Source organism: Mytilus galloprovincialis, chromosome 8, assembly GCF_965363235.1.
Source record: "Mytilus galloprovincialis chromosome 8, xbMytGall1.hap1.1, whole genome shotgun sequence".
NCBI classification, from domain to species: Eukaryota; Metazoa; Mollusca; class Bivalvia; order Mytilida; family Mytilidae; genus Mytilus; species Mytilus galloprovincialis.
This window is the reverse complement of record NC_134845.1, coordinates 4,460,526-4,481,143: the sequence shown is the minus strand read 5'-3', so window position 1 is coordinate 4,481,143 and position 20,618 is coordinate 4,460,526. Positions and strand designations below refer to the sequence as shown.

The 20,618-nt window shown below is 31.4% G+C and overlaps 1 protein-coding gene across 1 annotated transcript in view; it reads left to right on the top strand.

Moving 5' to 3' along the window:
* LOC143084909 (cholecystokinin receptor-like) overlaps positions 1-14,833 on the top strand; it is a 32,932-nt gene extending 18,099 nt beyond the window's left edge. The window contains exons 2-3 of the mRNA XM_076260972.1: positions 12,380-12,754; positions 13,771-14,833. Coding sequence (XP_076117087.1) covers positions 12,380-12,754; positions 13,771-14,252 — 857 coding nt within the window. The 3' untranslated portion in view covers positions 14,253-14,833. The remainder of the gene's footprint in view (positions 1-12,379; positions 12,755-13,770) is intronic.
* Positions 14,834-20,618: the final 5,785 nt, after the last annotated feature.

Sequence of the window (20,618 nt, the reverse complement as noted above, 5' to 3'; positions counted from 1 at the left end):
TTGATATACCTTGTGTTTATTTTTGGCAAGCATGTAGCGCATCGTAAACTAACCAATTACTTTAACCAAAAATGGTTTAGAATAAACAATGTTATGTAACACAACACATGCATTTTGAAGGATAAGTTTTGTTTAGGTCAAATTTTGGTCCTAAATTTTAAGAGCTTAATTCGAGACTAAATTCTTTTTCATTTTGTCCAAATAAGGTCTAGGAAAAGAGAGCACGCAGGTTTCAATGTACTAAGTATTTACGTCCAATTGTTCATTTGAAATAATAAAATTAACGGTACCAATTTTCTTGCACCAGATAACAGACATAATGTGATTAATCTTTTAGGCCGACGCATGCGCTTAACGTTTTCGTCCGGGTTAGATATTTCATTGTATGCGGTAGAAAATTAGAATGCGTGATAATTATGGTGGCATTAGAAAAACGCGGATACGTAAATCATTCAACAATATAATAGCTATTTCCAATCAGGTCATTTTTAAAGCTGTGTTATACCGTGTGAAATAATGGCCATTAAATCTTCATATGAAAAGTAAGATAGAAAAAGGGGTCATATTGGAGACTTATAGAACTTGATAAATTGAGTATAACAAAACAGTGATGGAATTGAACTTTAAATATTATTGCACCATACTAATTTTCAATTTGTAGGGCATCTTATTGCTTATCGAATATCATCTTTGTACTTCACACTTGAACGATTTCCAGTAATTGTACTGATAGTCTTATAACAACAGTCACAATTCAAATAGTAAATGATGAGTATTTCTACCCATTGATGTTGGTTATTCTGATAATAAAAAAGTCACCGAATAAGACAATTATTAGGTTAAAGTTGGAAATATGAATTATCATGTGACAGTAAGACAACTATCAACGGAGTTCAATTTACACATGTCAAACTTTCAGCAATGAAAATAATCATCGTTTAAGGAACACCAAAAAAAAGTCTAAAACTATCAAGTATTTCCAAATATTCTCTTTACAGCTTTTAACTTTTCAAAACACATTTTTTTTTATCAAATACCTTTTGCTGTACATTCTCATATGGCTTTAGTAAGTGTTATCAAAATATTATCTGCAAGACTTTGGAATTATTTGAATTGACTACAAAAGTAGAACGAATACAAAAACACAATTATTCTATCTCGTTTCTTGTCGACTCTTCAAAATTGTTCTTAAAAGTATCCTGTACTTTCGTTGTTTCAACAAAAACAAAGTTTCCATTTTGGATTTACCTAGGATAACGGTATTTTTGTTATTTTACTTTTTGCAAACTAACATTGATTAATTGTACTTGTACTTTTCCTTTACCTTTTCCATATAACTAATCAGATGATATGCTAAAACTCTTAATAGGAACCAGGATCACAATTATGTGCACCAGACGTGCATTCAGAAAATGTATTAACTTTTTCATTTTTATTTGATTTGTATGATGAATTAATTTCTATGTTTTTCCTTTCTTTTTTAAATTCGTTTGTTAGTTGTCACTAAGCGCATCACAATTACATATAATTTTTCTTTTATCTAAAACTTGAAATGAACATCATAGACTGAATGCTTCCGACATGAAAGTTTGATAAATGGATGCGTGCGTAGAATCATACGAAATAATGCATAGTTGTGTACTTAGCGTTTTATATTTCTCATAAGGATAATAATTATATATTTGAACGTAAACATATTAGGTAGTTTGGGTTTGATTATAACGAAAATATTATGTGTTGTTTTGAAATTATATTCAAGCGATATTTTGAGGGTTGAAAATAATAAATTCCCGATATAGAATTTGTATAATATCAATAAATATGAAAAATAATTCGTTAATCTAGGCTTTGAATACGCGTTGGCATCACAACTCAAATGTTGCTTTTATATATATATATATATTTTAATACTAACCGTGTGAAAGGAGCGTAAGCATGAAAGTGTCATTAACTATTAAATATGTAATTTTTTGTTTTTTGTTTCAAACGTTTGTTTTAGCTGAAAATAGCAAGAATGTGTACCTAGTACACGGATGTCCCACTAACATCAACATTTTCTATGTTCAGTGGACCGAAAAATTGGGATAAAAACTCTAATTTGGCATTAAAATTAGAGATATCATATCACAGGAAACATGTGTACAAAGTTTCAAATTGCATGGACGACAACTTCATCAAAAACTACCTCGACCAAAAACTTTAACCTGAAGCGGGACAGTCGGACGGACGGACGGACGGACGGACGAACGGACGAGCAGACGAATGGACAAACGGACGAGCAGACGAATGGACGAACGGACACACAGACGAGAAAAGATTATGCCACTCTACTATCGTATGTGGGCATAAAAACAATATAACTTTTTTAGCATTCAGTTTAGATCAATTTCATCCAAATAAGTTAGAAAAGTACAATTTCGCTCGTGTATTATGGACTTGAATTGTGTCTTTGAACATGTTAAACGTAATACGCGGTAATGGTTTGTCCATTTTAGAAGGTCAAACAGTGGTCTAAACTTTTCTCCTTCTGTGTCGATGGTATGTTGTAAACATGCAATGTACGCTACAAATTCTGGTGTATGGCACGCTTTATGGTTATACCTAATATGAGACATGACATTTGCAATTAAATAGATATGTTGCAAACTGAGTCTTATCTAGTTTTGATCTATTTCTATATGTAACACGAATTATACTAATGTTTACGATCGCCGTATTGAAAAATCTTAATGTTGTAATAGAGACAAGATTTCATTCATTGGAAAATGAAGGACACGTCTTCTGTGTACTTCCGGTGTGCATTGTTATTGGTATACTTTCATATGTAAAAATCGTGTCCTAAGAAGGGAAAACAACAGATTATTTCAGAAGTGTACTTTAGTTTCTGATGTCATAGTTTTCTACAGAATTAATACTAGTAATTTTGCGATAATGTTAGTCGTTCACTTTTAAACTGTACTGAAAATTTTGAATTAAAAAATTATTAATGTTGGTCAAGTGAAATCTTTGAAAAAATTCAAAAAATGAAATACGTGGCAATGGTTTTTATTTTTAATTTATGTTTGGTAAAATGATAACATAGTTTATCATGATACACTTGATTATATACCTAGCAGTCAGCAATTTTGTGATGACTTGATTTGATACTGTTTCTATTAAATTTCCATATTTGAAATATTTAATACACTCAAGTGTTCTATCCTATGTATATCAAGTAGCTGGACATGGTCTTGGTCGTATTTGACAATAAACTAGGTTCAACCCACCATTTGTTCCTTAAAATGTCCTGAACTAATTCAGGAATATTGCAGTTGTTATCAAATAGTTCGTTTCAATACGTGCATTGGCGTTTGTTTTTGTTAAACTTCGGTGTTTCTGTTTATCCATTATTTTCTTCTTATAGTTGATGTGTTTCCCTCGGTTTTGGTTAGTAACCTGGGATTTATTTTTCTCAATCGATTTATGACTTTTTAACAACGGTAAACTACTGTCGCCTTTACTAACACAATTTTTCCAAATGTTTGGCTTGCAATGCTAGTTGGTCTATAGTAATAAGGGCAAACAATGAGTACATTTTTTAACTCTTGTTTCTTTGATTAGATTTAACATATGTGTTAGGATCTAGTATTCAGTAATTCTGAAATTATAATGTAACACAAATCATTGATACAGTAAGTGTTAACTTATCACCAGTTATAGACTCGTTATAAGGTTGTTGGTTATTTCATTTTCAATCCACTAAAATGAGAATATTGCTATTATTTCAACTGGATATGTATTGGTTAAGGTTAATAAATATATAAATCGTATCTCATTTTATGTATTCTTCAGACCAGGAATGCCAAAGATTCTAAAACGACGAATCATGATAATTTAGTTTTATTTTCGGCTTCATAAAATGTTTTAAAATACATGAAGGGACATGACATGCATGTATATGATGAATGAGATTTTTGTTTTGCTTGATCAAAATTAATCAAATCTATTTACTCAAGAAAACAAAAGTAAATCAATCAAATGCAACAATAAGTATGTGGTTTATTTAAGAATTGAATGCTTCTTTTTGTAACTTCATTGGGTTGTAAAAGCGTTGACGGAAGTACATTTTGTATGAAGCGCGGAAGCGCATCATACGAAAAATGTGCGCACGGTCAACGCTTTTACAACCCTATGAAGTTACAAAAAGAAGCATTCAATACTTATAATTACATTTTTAAGCAATGATCATGAAAACACGAATTTTATTATTGCTTTATTTAAATCACATGTGCACTTTATTGTGGGACCACGTGTTATCATGAATGAAAAGTTTTATTGAGCAATGAAATTGCTTACGGAATAACACGTGATGTGCAGTTAGCCAATCAGAATAAAGTATCATAATGAAACATACATCTAATGTAGTTATTTGTCTTAAATTAACGTCCTGGTGTGTAAAACGTTATTTTAAAAATCCTAAGGAATTTCCACCTTGGAATAGACAACATTAGTTATTTAATTTTTGTGCCATTAATGCTTTTCAATTTCTTACTTTATTTGTCTTTTTTATATTTTTGTCTTTGTTTCGAGCACTACTGTAGAATTTTTTTAATTTGCCAATTTTAAACAGCGACGTGTCTGGTGTAACTTGTACTGCTATCACAATGTTTTAGACGGTTCTATTTCCAACAAATAATTTCTCGCCAGCGATACTCGAAGCCAAAATAATTGCACATATATAAACTTCTTATACGATCATTGATATGCTGGTGTAACCAAATATCATTTAAAGTACATCTCAATATGGTATTAGAAAATGGAGCTATTCGTTGTCGAGATTCATTTCTTCATTTAATCAATTTCCTGTGTTGTTTACACCACATTTGATTAGTTTGGCCATGATACTCGCAATGCAGTCTTTTTCTAGCACAGCTATCGACCTAGTTGTAAACATAACTTCAAACAGGCCAATTTTACAGCAAAAACAAAGATTTTAATGTTTTTTTGGGACAGAACTTTTAAAAGCCAACACTCATTACAAATATGCTGATCTTAAAACAACAAACCAAATGTATAGGCAACAAGAACAGATCATCCTTGTTATACCAGGGAGATGCAATTGAAATGGCCCGGCAACTGCAGGATATGCGTTTTATTGTTGATCAAGTGTGATGGTAATTTGATATAGTGACAATTTTTGTGGTTTAACTTAAAAAAAAGCGTTTTGCCGTGAAGATTTGGGACACAACTTTAATTTGTATTCTGCGGTCAGCAGAATAGAGGTTGTATCATAATGAGTCGAGGATTCTTGTTAGAGACATCAAACATATGTGGTTCATTATGTTTTCTTCTGAATTGGCAAAAACGTGCGGATTTTTATCCTTCTTTAGCCTACAGTTCGTAAATTATTTAAATTGTACCAATTAATTATCAAAACAGACGAGACAGATTGCCTTTTCATACAGACAACCTTATATACGTTAAAACGTGCTCTTTTCTTTGATACAGTTTTTATTTCTAAAACAAACAGTCTCAGAAGTACAAAATAATGTTAAAAGTCGGACCTAGAAGTCAATGACACACGAAAAGGCAGTTACCAGGCTACCAGAGGCGTTAGTTAGAAAAAATACCATCATCTATGTTAACAATATTCCGGAGAAATTCAAAAATGTCAGTGTATAATCTTAATATTTCATATTTTGAAAATGATTAAACCTTAAATAAAGAGTAAATCCTAGCAAGGTATGTTCAGTTAAATGAAACTTGTGCTATATTGAGATATCTCTGGTTACACGCTAAAATGCAAGGTCGTATCAACGCATCAAAATATATATTGGCCATCATATTATGTAATCCACAGACAGGAAAAACATCTCAAAAACGGCAAAGCACATGTAAAAGAGTGACAAATGATAATAAAAGGACAAGCACACTCATACCACAAAAATAAACTGACTACACTATGGCTACAAATAATTTAGACCACGAGACAAACAATAATACACAATACACAAAGACACAACAGTAAAATAGTATAATAGCACACACAACACAAAACAAAGAAACTGAGCAACAAAAATTGGGTGATATCAAGTTCCCGGAAGGGTAGGTAGATCCTGCTCCTCATGTGGCAACCGTCGTGTTTCTGATGTTAGAACAAAAACAGTGACACGTCTTACTAAGTATACGGTTAGTCAAATGTGAAGAAAAGGGGACAGGATGTTAGTTGCAACATTATGAACTATCAGAACTGTATTGGTTTAAAATGGAAATTTTAAAAACTGAAATTTTTGAATACGACAAAAGTGAAAAAAATATTTCACAATCACACACTTTCCTTTCGTGCAATCAGTGCAAAGAAACCTATGATAAAAATGCCAACAGTAACTATGAATTAGTTAAAAGTAGCTTCTGATGAGTTATTAAGAAATGTAATGTGAATAGATTTTCAATTCAATTCATTTTTCAAAACAAATTGTTTTTAATATTTGTTTATGTTCAGAATTTAAGGACGTTTTAATATGCATTTTAAAGACTGATAATAATCGTACGATCGTTAACATTGTGGTTGCTCGAAACAATGTCCTTCTCAGTATTTTCTCCTCAATATTTACTAATAAATTGCAAAAATCTTTCCGTCTGATTGCTTTTTTCAAATTTACTCTTTGACTTCCAGTTCTGAAACACTTCAATATTTGTGTTGAAGTCTATGCATGCATCTGACAAACCATGAATTAGCGAAATGATTAAAAGAAATTCTCATAATCAGCGGTTATGTGTAAACGCAAGAAAATACATCTTTTAATGACAAGAAAACAGCCAATATCTTCTGTTCTTCAAGCACATTAAGGCACAAGTTCAATAAAGTCTAATGTATTCCTTGATTATCGTAAAAACCGGTATGGCATTTATCTTTACATCTTTATTAAGCCATCAGGACTATAATAAATAATATTTCTTGTGTCTATTTCAATGACGTCATTAGTTATTTGATGCATTATAAATACTGTTTATTTAGAGTTACGTCATTGAAGATTGCGTTAATTGCAATAAGCCGTTAGTTTATATCTTTAGTATCAAATTGTTGAAAGATATAATATGATTTTAGGATTATATAGTACAGGCATCAAAACTCGTTACAATTATAAACCACAACAAAGCGAGTATCCAAATATTGATAAATTAAAAACACACCTAAACTAACAAGTTAGGAGTCGTATACTGGATAGTTTGATAACCATTTATCTAAGATGTAGGTGGTGTGAGTCAACAATACGTCAGACTGTATTATTGTGTTCTGCTTTGTACATTAGCAGGCAAGACAATAATTTGACAGTTTAGGCTGCAATATAGAATTGTATTTGACATGGTTTCAAGAGATCAAAACATTTACGTGTTGATACATTGTATCAAGTTAGGAACATGTAATGTGTTGTCTATTTGTTTGTTGTGTTTGAGCTTTTGATTTTTACATTTGATTATGGACTTCTGAATTTACCTTGTATTTTTGTTATTTCGCTCTTTATGATATAACCACAACAATGATTTTAACATTAACGGTATATTTTGAGATAGTGTGTTCTTTCTTTTCTATTTCTATATTTGGAATTTTTAAACTGCTTATTACACAAAAGAAACAAAATGTAGCTTCTTCATAGTGTTAATGACAGAATTTTGGCTACTTCAAGTGCAATATTAGAGGCTTTCGGTTTGTTCTTATTTTACTAGTACTTTTATTTAAATATTATTATAAAGTTCGTACAGCAGAATACGAGTATCCTTTGCTTCTGATTTTTAGTTCTTGCCTATATAAATATACATTTCGTTTCCATACGATGAATATCATAAGGTTAAATTAGAGTTTTGGGCTGATCTGTTACAGTTGTCATTGTAATGCATGCTAAAAAAGATACGATGTACTTGTTAATAAATTAATTATAATGGATCAGTCTGCTTCTGAATGCAAAGTGTTTGTCTAATTTGAGATCATTTAGAATTTTGGAAATTTGTTTTCTTAAACATACATTTTGAAAAAAAACATTAATGACGATTATATATATCTACGCATTTTTCGAAGTTTATGAACATGTAAACTGTACGAATTAACTCACAGCCTTAAATTGTTATTCGTTTTCGACTTAAGTGGTCAAATTAGACACCGAGACAAATGGATCTAATCCTATAAAAACAGGAAGTGTGTGGCGATGGCAGTTAACAATATATGTTTTTACATTTAAAGCAAATAAAGCATTATACGATCGCTAACATTTCTAACCATTACCCATGTGAACAATTCAGCGACGTGCAAATAATGCACAATACAAAAAGATATACAGCAACAAACGACAACCACAGAATTACAGGCCTTTAACTTTGACTAGGCACATATACATTGTGGTAGGGTTGAACATGTTGGCAGGTGTCCCCCCTTTACATTGGACAGTGGTGTAACAGTACAACATATGCAAATATACCGAATTATAAGAGTGGACGATACAATGTACATACACTTCTCCATAACTAAAAGAAACTAAGTACAGATCTGAGAAACGATCTAAAATGTAAGAAGACCTGAATGAATCTTTCTATGATTAATCTTTATTTCATGTTTATTTTGTTTTTAAAATTTATCGCATTTATGTCCCGCTTCTAAAAGTTCTTAGTGTGTTAAATAATGTTAGAAATATACACCCTTATGTGTTATACAATAACACGTTTTAAAAGCGTTTGCATAGAAAGAAATGGAAAATTCAGTTGTTTATATTTGATAAACAGTGTACCTCAGTTATCGTTAAGCAAAGAGCAATATTCATCTGTACTTCTTAATTATATCAAAATAAAAATAACACTGTTTCTGTCTATAATTATGACGATATTTCATATTTTACGAAATAAAACATCGTTTCTACGTTAGAATGTCAATGAAGATTGTCTTTATGGCAATATAGTAATAGTTTATTAGTTTTGGTATCAAATTACGTAACAGCTCTATATGATTTCAGGCAATACCAATATTTATTAAGTTAAAACACCCTCAGACTGCGTATTTTTGTTTAATAGTGTTTGATTTTTTTAAACGTTGTTGTTTTGTCTTTAGATGTAGGTAAAGAAAAGTATATATGCCGCTTTATTAAAATTCCTATTCATTTTCGCCACAATTTGTATTCAAAGTCAAAGCTTTTTTGTTATATAATACCTTGGAATTTTATCATGAATATCTTTACAGCCGAAAACACCTCTTTGTTATTTTGTAAATTATACAAATCCAAACGCAACCTTTTTTTAGGGGCATCGTCACGTCCGTATTTATGTTGAGCGAGTGGTTGTAAAACTATAATACTATATTGCACTATTTATTCGGCAAACTAAATTCTCATAATTGATAATGAGCTCTGCTGTCATTAGGATTGTGATTAAGTACTTACAAAACAAACATTATTTCTAGTTTATCAAGCAAAATGACGACCACTAAGACGCTTGATGGTGCAGGGGTATAGGCGATCCCGTCTATCTGGTAATGACGTCATAAAGGTGCGCATAATTGACGAGTTTTGACTGTTGGAAGTTGTACTCGAAAGTGGTCTATTGATGCCGTCCGATCTAATTTTGTTATCTCCATTCTAAATAAACTGATAGAAAATATCGCAATGTTTATTCAAAATCGGTCATACGTCGTCTACGCTTTCGCGTACATTTTCCTAGCATTAAATTCACAATTGCTGCCATGAAAATTGGTGACGCTATCCAATTAAAATGAATGTTACAATAAATGCTTGCATTTCCTATTATGATTCTTTTGATAAAGGGTTGCTGCTCACAAGGAAGCTAATAAACCAAGCGTTCCAAATGGTGAAGTTGAAATCATCCCTTCGTAAATTTTACGGACGCCAGCACGAGTTGGTTGACCGTTATGGAATAACCGTTTCACAAATGATATCGGATATGTTCTTTACGTCGTAACTACAATCCCCTGCCCTTTCATGAATGTGACTTACCGAATAAGACTGTTTATCGGATTTTTTTTATCACATAAGCAACACGACGGGTGCCACATGTGGAGCAGGATCTGCTTACCCTTCCGGATCACCTGAGATCACCCCTAGTGTATGGTGGAGTTCGTGTTGCTTATTCTTTAGTTTTCTATGTTGTGTCATGTGTACTATTGTTTGTTTGTTTGTCTTTTTCATTTTTAGCCATGGCGTTGTCAGTTTGTTTTCGATTTATGAGTTTGACTGTCCCTCTGGTATACTTCGTCCCTCTTTTACAAACGATGTTGTATTAGAATATAGAATTTCGACTAATCATTTGCTGAGAATAAAATTTTTTCCAGAGTTTGGGAAATATTTTTCTCACACCAATCCAGAAATGTAAAAAAAGCATGAAATTAGAGAAACTATATTCTCAAATGGAATATGACAAATTATCATTCTTTAAGTTTGAACGTTCCTGATAGTTAATATCATTTGTAATCACAAGAGTTGAAATAAACTTACTGCAGGAAAGTTAGTTCAGCTGGTGTCACTATTAAGCGTGTGATATTGAAATCAACTCTTTAAGTCTGCGCAAAAGTTTTATAAAACGTAACAAGGAAGAGCTAAATCAGACCTCCGGCCACTAATTAACGTCTGTATTCTCGCAGTTCCGAGTCGACGGAAATGAATTAGTGATTTAACAACACTATGAATCAGAACGGTTGACGATTCTCTGTTCCAAATGTTGCGAACATAGAATACAAGTCTAACTCTTTTCGTGTCATTTAAGTAAGAATATATGACTACAAAGAATTCTACAAAAACAAATACGTCTAAAATACCGTGAAGTGTACAATAGACAATGTAAAGTTTAATATTTGTCAAATTTATCGTTTTGCTTTATGCCGTAAATTAATAATGATATTAGGAGGTCAGCACATCCGTGTTAGATTTGATATTTTACCACGATATTCCTATGTTAAAACGTCCATTTGTTTAGTACTTTAGTGGTTTGTCTTGATGTCATACTACAAATGGAAATTATTGTCATTTATCAATTTTATAGAATAAAAATGACAGTTCAATTAATTTGTATATTATGTTACCATTTCAAGATCCCTTTATTGGCAAACGGCAAATAACTTTCTCAACATCATCTTTATTAATGACAAATTTGTAACCATAAGATAAAGTTGATATAAACCATTCTATTTACCATAGAACAATTAGCCCCCGATTATGAATTTTTTTAAAATGAGAAAGATAATATCTTAAAGATGTTTTTATGCTTAAACCCATCATCCACTTTACAAAGGATGTTATTCAAAGCAAACTCTGTCGAAGATTTATGTGTTTCAGATTTATAATTTCAGTGTTTATCAATAAAGAGAGAAAAATAAAAATAAGAAGATGTGGTATAATAACTGTAAACCAACTTATTTTCGCGGATATCTTATTACGCGTTTATCCCTTACTAGGCCACTCCACGGCGATTTAATTTCGCGATTTTCTAATGTACTTGAGGTAGTTGAATAAGCATAGATCCAATTTATACATGTTCGCGACGATTTAAATTCGCGTATTTTTTCTACTCGGGAAAGTAATTTTGGTTTACAGTACCATTTAGACAACACTCAGAAAGAGATCACATGACATATAAACTTACAACTATAATAGATCATCGTAGGATTTTAACAACGGGTGAAATCCATACAACATAGTCAGCTACAAAAGGCCCCGAAATAACAAATAATAAAAACACTACACATAAAATTAAAGCCTTTAATTGATTATAATTTGCTCTTAGGCTACTCATTATTGCGGGCTAGTAAATACCTCGTGCGTGTTTAAAGGACCTGGGATATACTTTTGATCTTCTAAATTTTCTAATCCTCAAATTTTACCGAAAACCAAAGAATAGCTGACATTCAAAAAATATTTTCCAAATAACAAAACCTGTATATTAAGTTTGCTCGTATAATCATTACATTTACGCACAACAATCATAGAACAATTGTAGTACAAGAAAGACATTATATAGTGTTAACCAAGCAGATAATTGCTGGTCCTAACTATCCAATTAAACATAACTACTGATTGTTATTTATTTAACAGAATTTGTCAATAATAATTCAAGTTAATAATATAGAGAACAAAAACACTTTCATTGCAATTTATTTTTAGTACAGAGTATAATAAAAATCGTTTCTGTTGGCGAAAATAATTTCGTTTAGCAGTGTTTGAGCGATTAATATGATGGTACACTGATATTGTTATTAGAAAAATGGTTTGTATCTTTCATTTTAGATTCCTATATGTCCTATTGATTTTGCAATTGATAGCGTGCATCAAACACATACTTAAGAGTTTATACTACTTATTCTGAAATGCTATTGTAAACTCAATTTAATATTACTTTTATTTTTCAGCTGTCTCCGTCTGTGTTAGTTGCTATACACTTGTTGCTATTTCCATGGAACGTTTCTTCGCCATTTGCTACCCACTCCGGTCAAGAAGGTGGCAGACACTGTCCCATGCGTATAAATCTATAATTGGAATATGGATTTTTGCACTTGTATTAATGATACCTATTGCTGCTGGACAAGAAATTTTACCACTTCAAAATGGAAATAAAGCATGCCGGGAGATATGGTCGACAAAGCTGAAATCATTATTTTTTGCATATAGTATCGCCCTAGTCGTGATTTTACTGTTCATTCCAATTTTGGTGATGGGATCGGCGTATGGGGGCATATCGTATAAGCTTTGGTTTACTATTAAACAACAAGTACAGATAAAGTCAGGTAATAAATGATAAACAGTGATATTGTTTTGACCATACCGTAATTCCACTTATTCTTCACCATCATTTAACATTGTATTAAAAATAAACGTTTCACGACCAAGTCTCTTTAATAATTGGAGGACTTAGTTTTGTCAGCTTTTTATGATCTATATAAAAAAAATACAAACAAAACAGGCTCAGAGTAAAATTTGCTTGATCTCATCAGACGCATTATGGACACTCGAATAAAAACAAAATGGGAATGACAAAATCAGTTTCGAAGTTGCTGAGCGTTGAAAAGCAAAAACATTTCAGTTGTGCAAAATTTAGCCAAAGCCAAATTATTTGCACGAAATGGAAATATAAATAACATTTGATATCCGCGCATGAACACTAAACACTTTTCATGTGATGCATGCGGGAGGGAAACGTTCCTAAACAATAGTATCGAAATATTGGTGTCAAAGATATTATTATTATAGTATGCTAGCAGATAATATTCATCAGTGGCTGTCGAAGTGAAGAACACTGAAAACCATAACATTTCAAAATTAAAGCCCTTTTCTTCATGAGGTCATGAATACTTAGGAATGATTTTTCATTTTGATAAAAATAGACGTCATGAATTGATAACCTTTTACACTACCCTTGAAGTAAAACATCTCTGATTAGGTTTCTTTATCGATGTATTTTACACTTACTGTACTTGGACATTTGAAGACAATCACTCGATTTTTTAATACAGATACAAACAAATCTCAACTGAATGAGGGCAATTTTATGCACCAAAGAAACGCACTACGTAACTTTGTAAGAAAAAGTTAGTCTCAGACCGTTTTGGTAATTCTTATAACGCCTTTTTAATTTTTAGCCCACTTGAAGCTGAGGTATTACTGGATATATATTGCATGATTAATTCAACTTATTCTTATCAATTTATCACAAATTGGGATATTTTGAAAGAGAAATTAACATATTTGTGTGTAGCAAAGTAACTTTTTAAACCATGTTAATTAATTGGTTCATTTTTTGTAGAATCTACAGACAGAATTTTGGACGATAAAAGCGAATCTGAATCAAATTTTAAGAAGATTAATGGAACAATTAACATAAGCTTACGTCAATCTAACCAACGTTCCAGCAACAGTAACAGGAAACGAGTGATAAAGATGTTGTTTGTCGTGGTATTTGAATATTTTATCTGCTGGTCGCCATTGTATATATTGAACACGTGGAAACTGATCGATTACATGGATATACACATGCGCATGTCCGATATTGCCTGGTCCCTGGTTTTGCTGTTATCGTACACATCATCGTGCATTCATCCTATCACCTACTGTTTTATGAACAAAAATTTCAGAAAAGCATTTAAAGGAGTCTTCCGTTGCTGTACATTAAAATCTAAACCAATAAGTAGATCTTGTACGGAAGTAAGCCAGTTGAACTCTACCACTTCACCTATGAACCGACCAAGATCGAAAGATGATACTGTGTATAAAGAGTTCAGTGATTAAGTTATAATAATGATTGTCATTATTTGGGACACATATCGATATAAAATATTGGGCTAAGTTTGTACATTTGAAAACGGATCCACTATATATGTAGATACAAAGTCAAGTTCAGTTTATCACTCTTTCTTAAAATCTTATTGAAGTAAACTATATTTTCGAAAACCAAATATTCATTTTATTTGGCACTAACTAAAATAAAGTTTCTACTGGCAGATCGTGTGATCGTCTAGTCCGTGTCTCTACCAAAATACAGCAAAGACATTAGCTGGTCTCTTTTACATTGATAATGAATCCCGGTTCATAAACTAAACTTGAATATAATCATAACCATAACTTGTAGGTTGTACTTTTCCATCTCTTGTTTTACAATTGGACATCTGTATATGTCTGTCGATTGCAGTACATTTTATGAAATAAATACAACTATCGAACTGTATCTTAGACAAAAATATGGAATGTTACATACAAATACGGGAAAATAGAAATAAACAACAAATAATAAACAATAGTGAACACCTTTTATTTGTTTTATTGTGTATTAAGCGAAATATGTATACTTATAAATAAAATCTAAATTTGAATTCAGAGGTTTATAATTCTGTATGTATAATGCTTAGCATGTAGATCTAATGAACATGTGTAGATTGTGAAAAATTCATGTGTATATGCCCCGCCTACGAGAATATAGGTGCATGACATTTCTGTTCTGGCCATTCATCTGATGTTCTGTTCGTCTTTCTTGTATAACGTATCAAAAGGTTCCGGGTCAAAGTAGTTTTATATTAAGATATTTTGTTCACATCATTTTCATTATAAATTATGTTAATTATGATGTGAATTTTTTTGCATATTATTATGTGATGGAGTGAGTAGGGTTTTGCTTCCACACTAAACTTAGAAATTTAAAGATATGGTAGCGTCAAAATGAAACAAATTTTCTTGCGAGTTATCAGAAAAAAGTAGATTGTAGGAAATATAAGTCATTTTAAAGCGGAACTGATAAATACAGATATTTTAAGTAAGATCCATTCTCCGGGGACGTACTAATTAGATACGAACTATAAGCGTAATTATATGAAAGCACTTTTATCCAATTAATTTTATCTTTTTCAAAGAATGCTTTGTAAAAAAAAAAAAACCCGCTGGGGATGTTCAACTGTACAATTCACAATATGATATTAATTATAAAGCTACGTATCATTAATAAATAGAAGATCTCCAAGACTCGAATATAAGTATGATTCGGAAATCCTTTTAAACAAAGTTATCTTCGATAAAAAATCTGAACTGCTTTTTAAGATGTTCATTAAAAACAAGATTTCCATTAACAAATTGAAAATGTCTGTAATTAATGGTGACTTTTATTCCTTAAAAATTGAAGTTTTAATGGTTATCTGCAGATAAAAAAGACACATAAAACTCACATATAAAAGAAAGCATTCTTAAGACGGGAACACTGATACGGTTTGTTTTAAAAGTTAAAAAAAAAAAAAAAAAACACTTTATGAATTGTTGCGTTCGAAGAGTTTATACCTTAATTAGAACGCCCGCACTCCTGAATGATGATACCTTCGCCGACTGACACTGATTTATTTGTTGCGGTAAAAATAACAAAAACAAATGTGTACAATAAATAAGGTATGAAAACGCACTAAGACGGGCGAAAGATAAGAGACACATTCAAACTCATATATCGAAAATAATAACATTAACGGTACCAATTTTCCTGCACCTGTCAATGCCATGGCTAAAAATGAAAAAGACAAACAAACAAATAGTCGTAAACAAGACACAACTTACGAAATTAACTTAAAGACGTAGCAACACAAACCCCACCAAAAACTGGGAGCCATCTCGTTTTGAGATCGTAGATACGCAATGTCATTAGAGTCAGACAGCAGAAAATGTCAAACTTATAAATGACGCACCGAAATCTGTGATGCACTGGGAGTTTTATAACACTTACTATTAAAGTTGAGAATGAAAATGGGGAATGTGTCAAAGAGACAACAACCCGACCAAAGATCTGAAAACAGCCCCACCAATGGCTCTTCAACACAGCAAGAAAAACCCACACTCGGATGCGGTAGTATACATTTTTTAATCTAAAGCTACTTAATTTTCAAATGTGTTATAATTTTCAAGAAAAAATAAAACTTATAAGATAACGTTGTTGTTATTGCTGTCGGTTTACTTTTAATTGCATGTATGCTATGTTGTCCAAGATTTAACTTTGTGTGTTTTGCTTATTTATTTTAACATATTATATTGTCTAAACAGACAAGATCAGACACATGTTTTTCAACATACAATGTATTTTGCATTATATACAAATAATAAATAAGTGAACAAAATTGAATACATGTGACTAACATCATACACATTATCAATATGGCGACAAGGTTACAATGAACAAAAATTGAAATTCCTGGTTTGCTGGTCATACTTATAATTATTTCTTATCATATATTATCGGTTACCTCACAAAATCTGACACAACGTATATAATAAACAGAAAAAATCTAAATATATCAATATCGAACGCAACCATAATTACGTTGTATAGAAAACGGTTCCTCATAGGAATTATTTAATATAAAAAAGAAGATGTGGTATGATTGCCACATTGTCATGATTGGTAAGACTGCTATTAATAACAGGCAGACATACTTAATTAAACCGTCAGGTCTTGACTTTTACTTGAAAAATTTAGAAATACAAAAATAGGGAGATGTGGAATGATTGCCAATCAGACACCTTTCAACAAAATACCAAATGAAGCTGAAATTAACAACTATCATATGTCACCGTTTGGTCTTCATCAATGAGTAAAACTTATACAGCATAGTTTAAGTTAAACAAAAATCTCTAAATAAATGGCACTTTTCAATTTATGTAAAAGTACACATGTGATCTTGTCAATCTCTCTGTTGTCTTCTTTCATTATCCCCATAATAATTGGTACCAGTATTTTAGTCACCGTATTTTCCACTGATCCATACTTAAGGCAAATGTTACAATGATATATATAGTATTGAAACACCAATTAAACTGAAGACAAGTAAAAGTGAGGATTTTTACATGAAAGAAGTGTCTAAAAACTCATAATTTGTTACGACAGACGGGCTTTTCGTCTATATGAGACTCATCAGTAGCACTCGAATGAAAAAAAAACGTAAGGCTAAATCAAACACACCGCTTTATAATATTGTATCACAAGTCAAGTGGTTCATTATACAAAAAAGGCTTAAGAATTCCTGTAAAATATCTTTCTTTGAAACATAATCTGGGTTTTACAAGAAATAAAGATGTAATACGAATAAAGGTAGTAAATCCTAATAGCGTTCAAAATATTACAAACAATTTACAGAATATTATCATATTCATGCCATTTCATTTAGATTTTCGTCCCAATGGCTGTACCGAAATGGTAAACAACTCTAACAGTTACATATAAGCATGATATGATATCATTCATTCAAATATTTCATATAAGCCTGGTACCTTTAATAACTATATATAGCTATTAGTATGTCGTTATGTTCTATTGTTAATTTGTGTATTTCTCTATCCTGACTGTTTTTTCTTCATTTATTTGTATTGTAATCCTGTCATGTGATGTTGTCATTTTAGTGTTATATTTAACATTCTTATTTAAGCGGGAAGTTTGGCTCGACACGAAAACAGGTTCAACCACATTTTTTTCTGTGCCAAGTCAGGATAATGGAAATTGCTATTTTATATATTTAAAAGAAGATGTGGTTTGAATGCCAATGAGACAACTGTCCACAAGAGACCAAAATGACACAGAAATTAACAATTATGGGTCACCGTACGGCCGTCAACAATGATCAAAACCCATACCGCGTAGTCAGCTATAAAATGCCCCGAAATGACAATGTAAAACAATATAGTTCGTTTCTTTCTGTGTTACATTGTCGTTTTTGGTTTTTTGTTGCACTTTAGTATTTCTTTTATTTCGTTGTTTTCCTCTTATATTTGATGTGTTTCCCTAAGTTTTAGTTTGAAACCCGGATTTGCTTTCTCTCAATCGATTGATGAATTTCGAACAGCGGTATACTACTGTAGCCTTTATTTATTCAGCATATTACTAGAAATTGTCAAAAAATATGCATCGCAATTTTATCATTTAAATTCACCTGATGTTATTACAAAAAATATTTCATCTTCGAACAATGTTAACGAAACAATGTTATCAAATAAGATTATTTACGGTGAACATATAATTGCAATATTATACATTTAAGTTTTGATTAGTTCATTACTTCAAGCGTCAAACCGCGTACATTTGTGTTTTCCTAAATCTAATAACAATTCTAATGTGGACAATTTATAAACAATTTGTCAAAAATATTCAAAATAATAATTGAGTTTGGAAATAGTTGTGTTTCTGCTGATCTATTTCCAATATTTTTATAAACCTTCAAGTAAATGATAAATATAAAAAATTTCGGATGCAATTGACCTAAATTTCATAGCTGATTGACCCCAAAATGACTTTCAAACTAAGTACGTAAGAAACACAAATCATAATATGAAGCAATACTGACCAAATTAAAATGTTCCAATATATTTTCCCATGTCATCTTTATATTTTATTTATTAATCGACGACTGGTATAAGGTTAAACAGAAATTAAATCATTTCCCAGCTCCATTTCGTTTTATTATAAAGGATTTCTACTAGCATTGTCGTACAGCCTTCATGATATATATACGATATATTTATAGTAGGCTTTTATTATTTAAGATATCTTATTTTTTTCTTTTTTTTTGTAGGGTTTTTCAGCTCTTTGAAATGAAAACTAATACCAATTATCCACGTGTATATATTTTCTTATATAATAGTTTACAAAAATGAAGAATAATATTTCAACTTATTGATCGTCCTACTGTCTATATCAGATCATATCACTCTACTCAAGTCTACACAACATTGCATATCACGACTTGTGACTTCAATTACATAGACCCGGCCTTGATCGCATTGACCCGGGCATATAAGCTACGTTATAATGTTTGAACCGACGTTGATAAGTTTGAAAAGTGGCATTTAGACGCACTAATTTAGCCTTTGGGTCTGTTATTGCTGATTGACGTCCGTTTGTCTGTGTATGTGGGATGTATATATAAATACAAAGCCAAGTCTATATTTGTACAGAATTAACACATCCGATACAGAACATTAACCGTAATTTAACGATGTCTGGACTCTTAACAGTTGATGTCCAATTATTCCGCCACGATGCGTTTTAAATAGTTATTTAAAAAAAAAATCTCCAGTAAATATTCATATAAATAATGTTGTGTCTAAACAAAGCAACAATCAATGTTCAGCCTATCTAGGCGTGGATTGGTTTGAAGTAAACGGATACAGTTTCTCAATTAAATTATGTAAAAAGATATAATAAGAAGATATTATATTAGTGCCAATGAGACAACTCTCCATCCAAATCACAATTTGTAAAAGTAAATCATTATAGACCAAATATATATAAAAAAAAGATGAGGTATGATTGCCAATGAGACAACTATCCACAAGAGACCAAAATGACACAGACATTAACAACTATAGGTCACCGTACGGCCCTCCACAATGCGAAAAGCCCATACCGCATAGTCAGCTTTAAAAGGCCCCGATATGACAATGTAAAACAATTCAAACGAGAAAACTAACGGTCTTATTTGCATAAAAAATGTACGAAAAATAAATATGTAACACATAAACAAAGTATGGTCGTCAACACGGAGCATTGGCTTACACCGAACAGCATACGTTTAAATTGTTTCACATAGTGTCGCGTCTGAGACTTTTAAATCTGACTACACTGTTGGTCTTTTTCTTTTTTTAGCCATGACGTAGTGCATTTATTTTTGACATATGAGTTTGAATGTCCCTTTGGTATCTTTTGAACATGTGATCAGACAAAGAATTAGAGAAATACAAGAGAATTTCCATAATAACTAAGCATTTTATTCAAACCTTGTCTTGTAAAGCGTATGTCTTTTAGTTGAACAGTACAAATTTTAAAGCACTCTAGATCTGTTAAAAAAATGGGTAATTGGATCTTTTTTTAAGAAGACAAAATAGTAACTAATGGGTGACAATTTAGTTGCTTGAATATATTTTATGTGGACTTTGATTGATAGAAGTCTCATATTGGCAATCATGAATTTTTAATTACAATACAAACGATGTTTAACATGCGGCTCAAATCCTCTACCTACATCTTAAAACAATCTCAACCCTAAAACAATAATGATAGCATAACTTATCACATACGAGGATTACGAGGATTACTAATAATAAAATAGTCAGATGTTTAAGTTTTCTGAAATGATATCA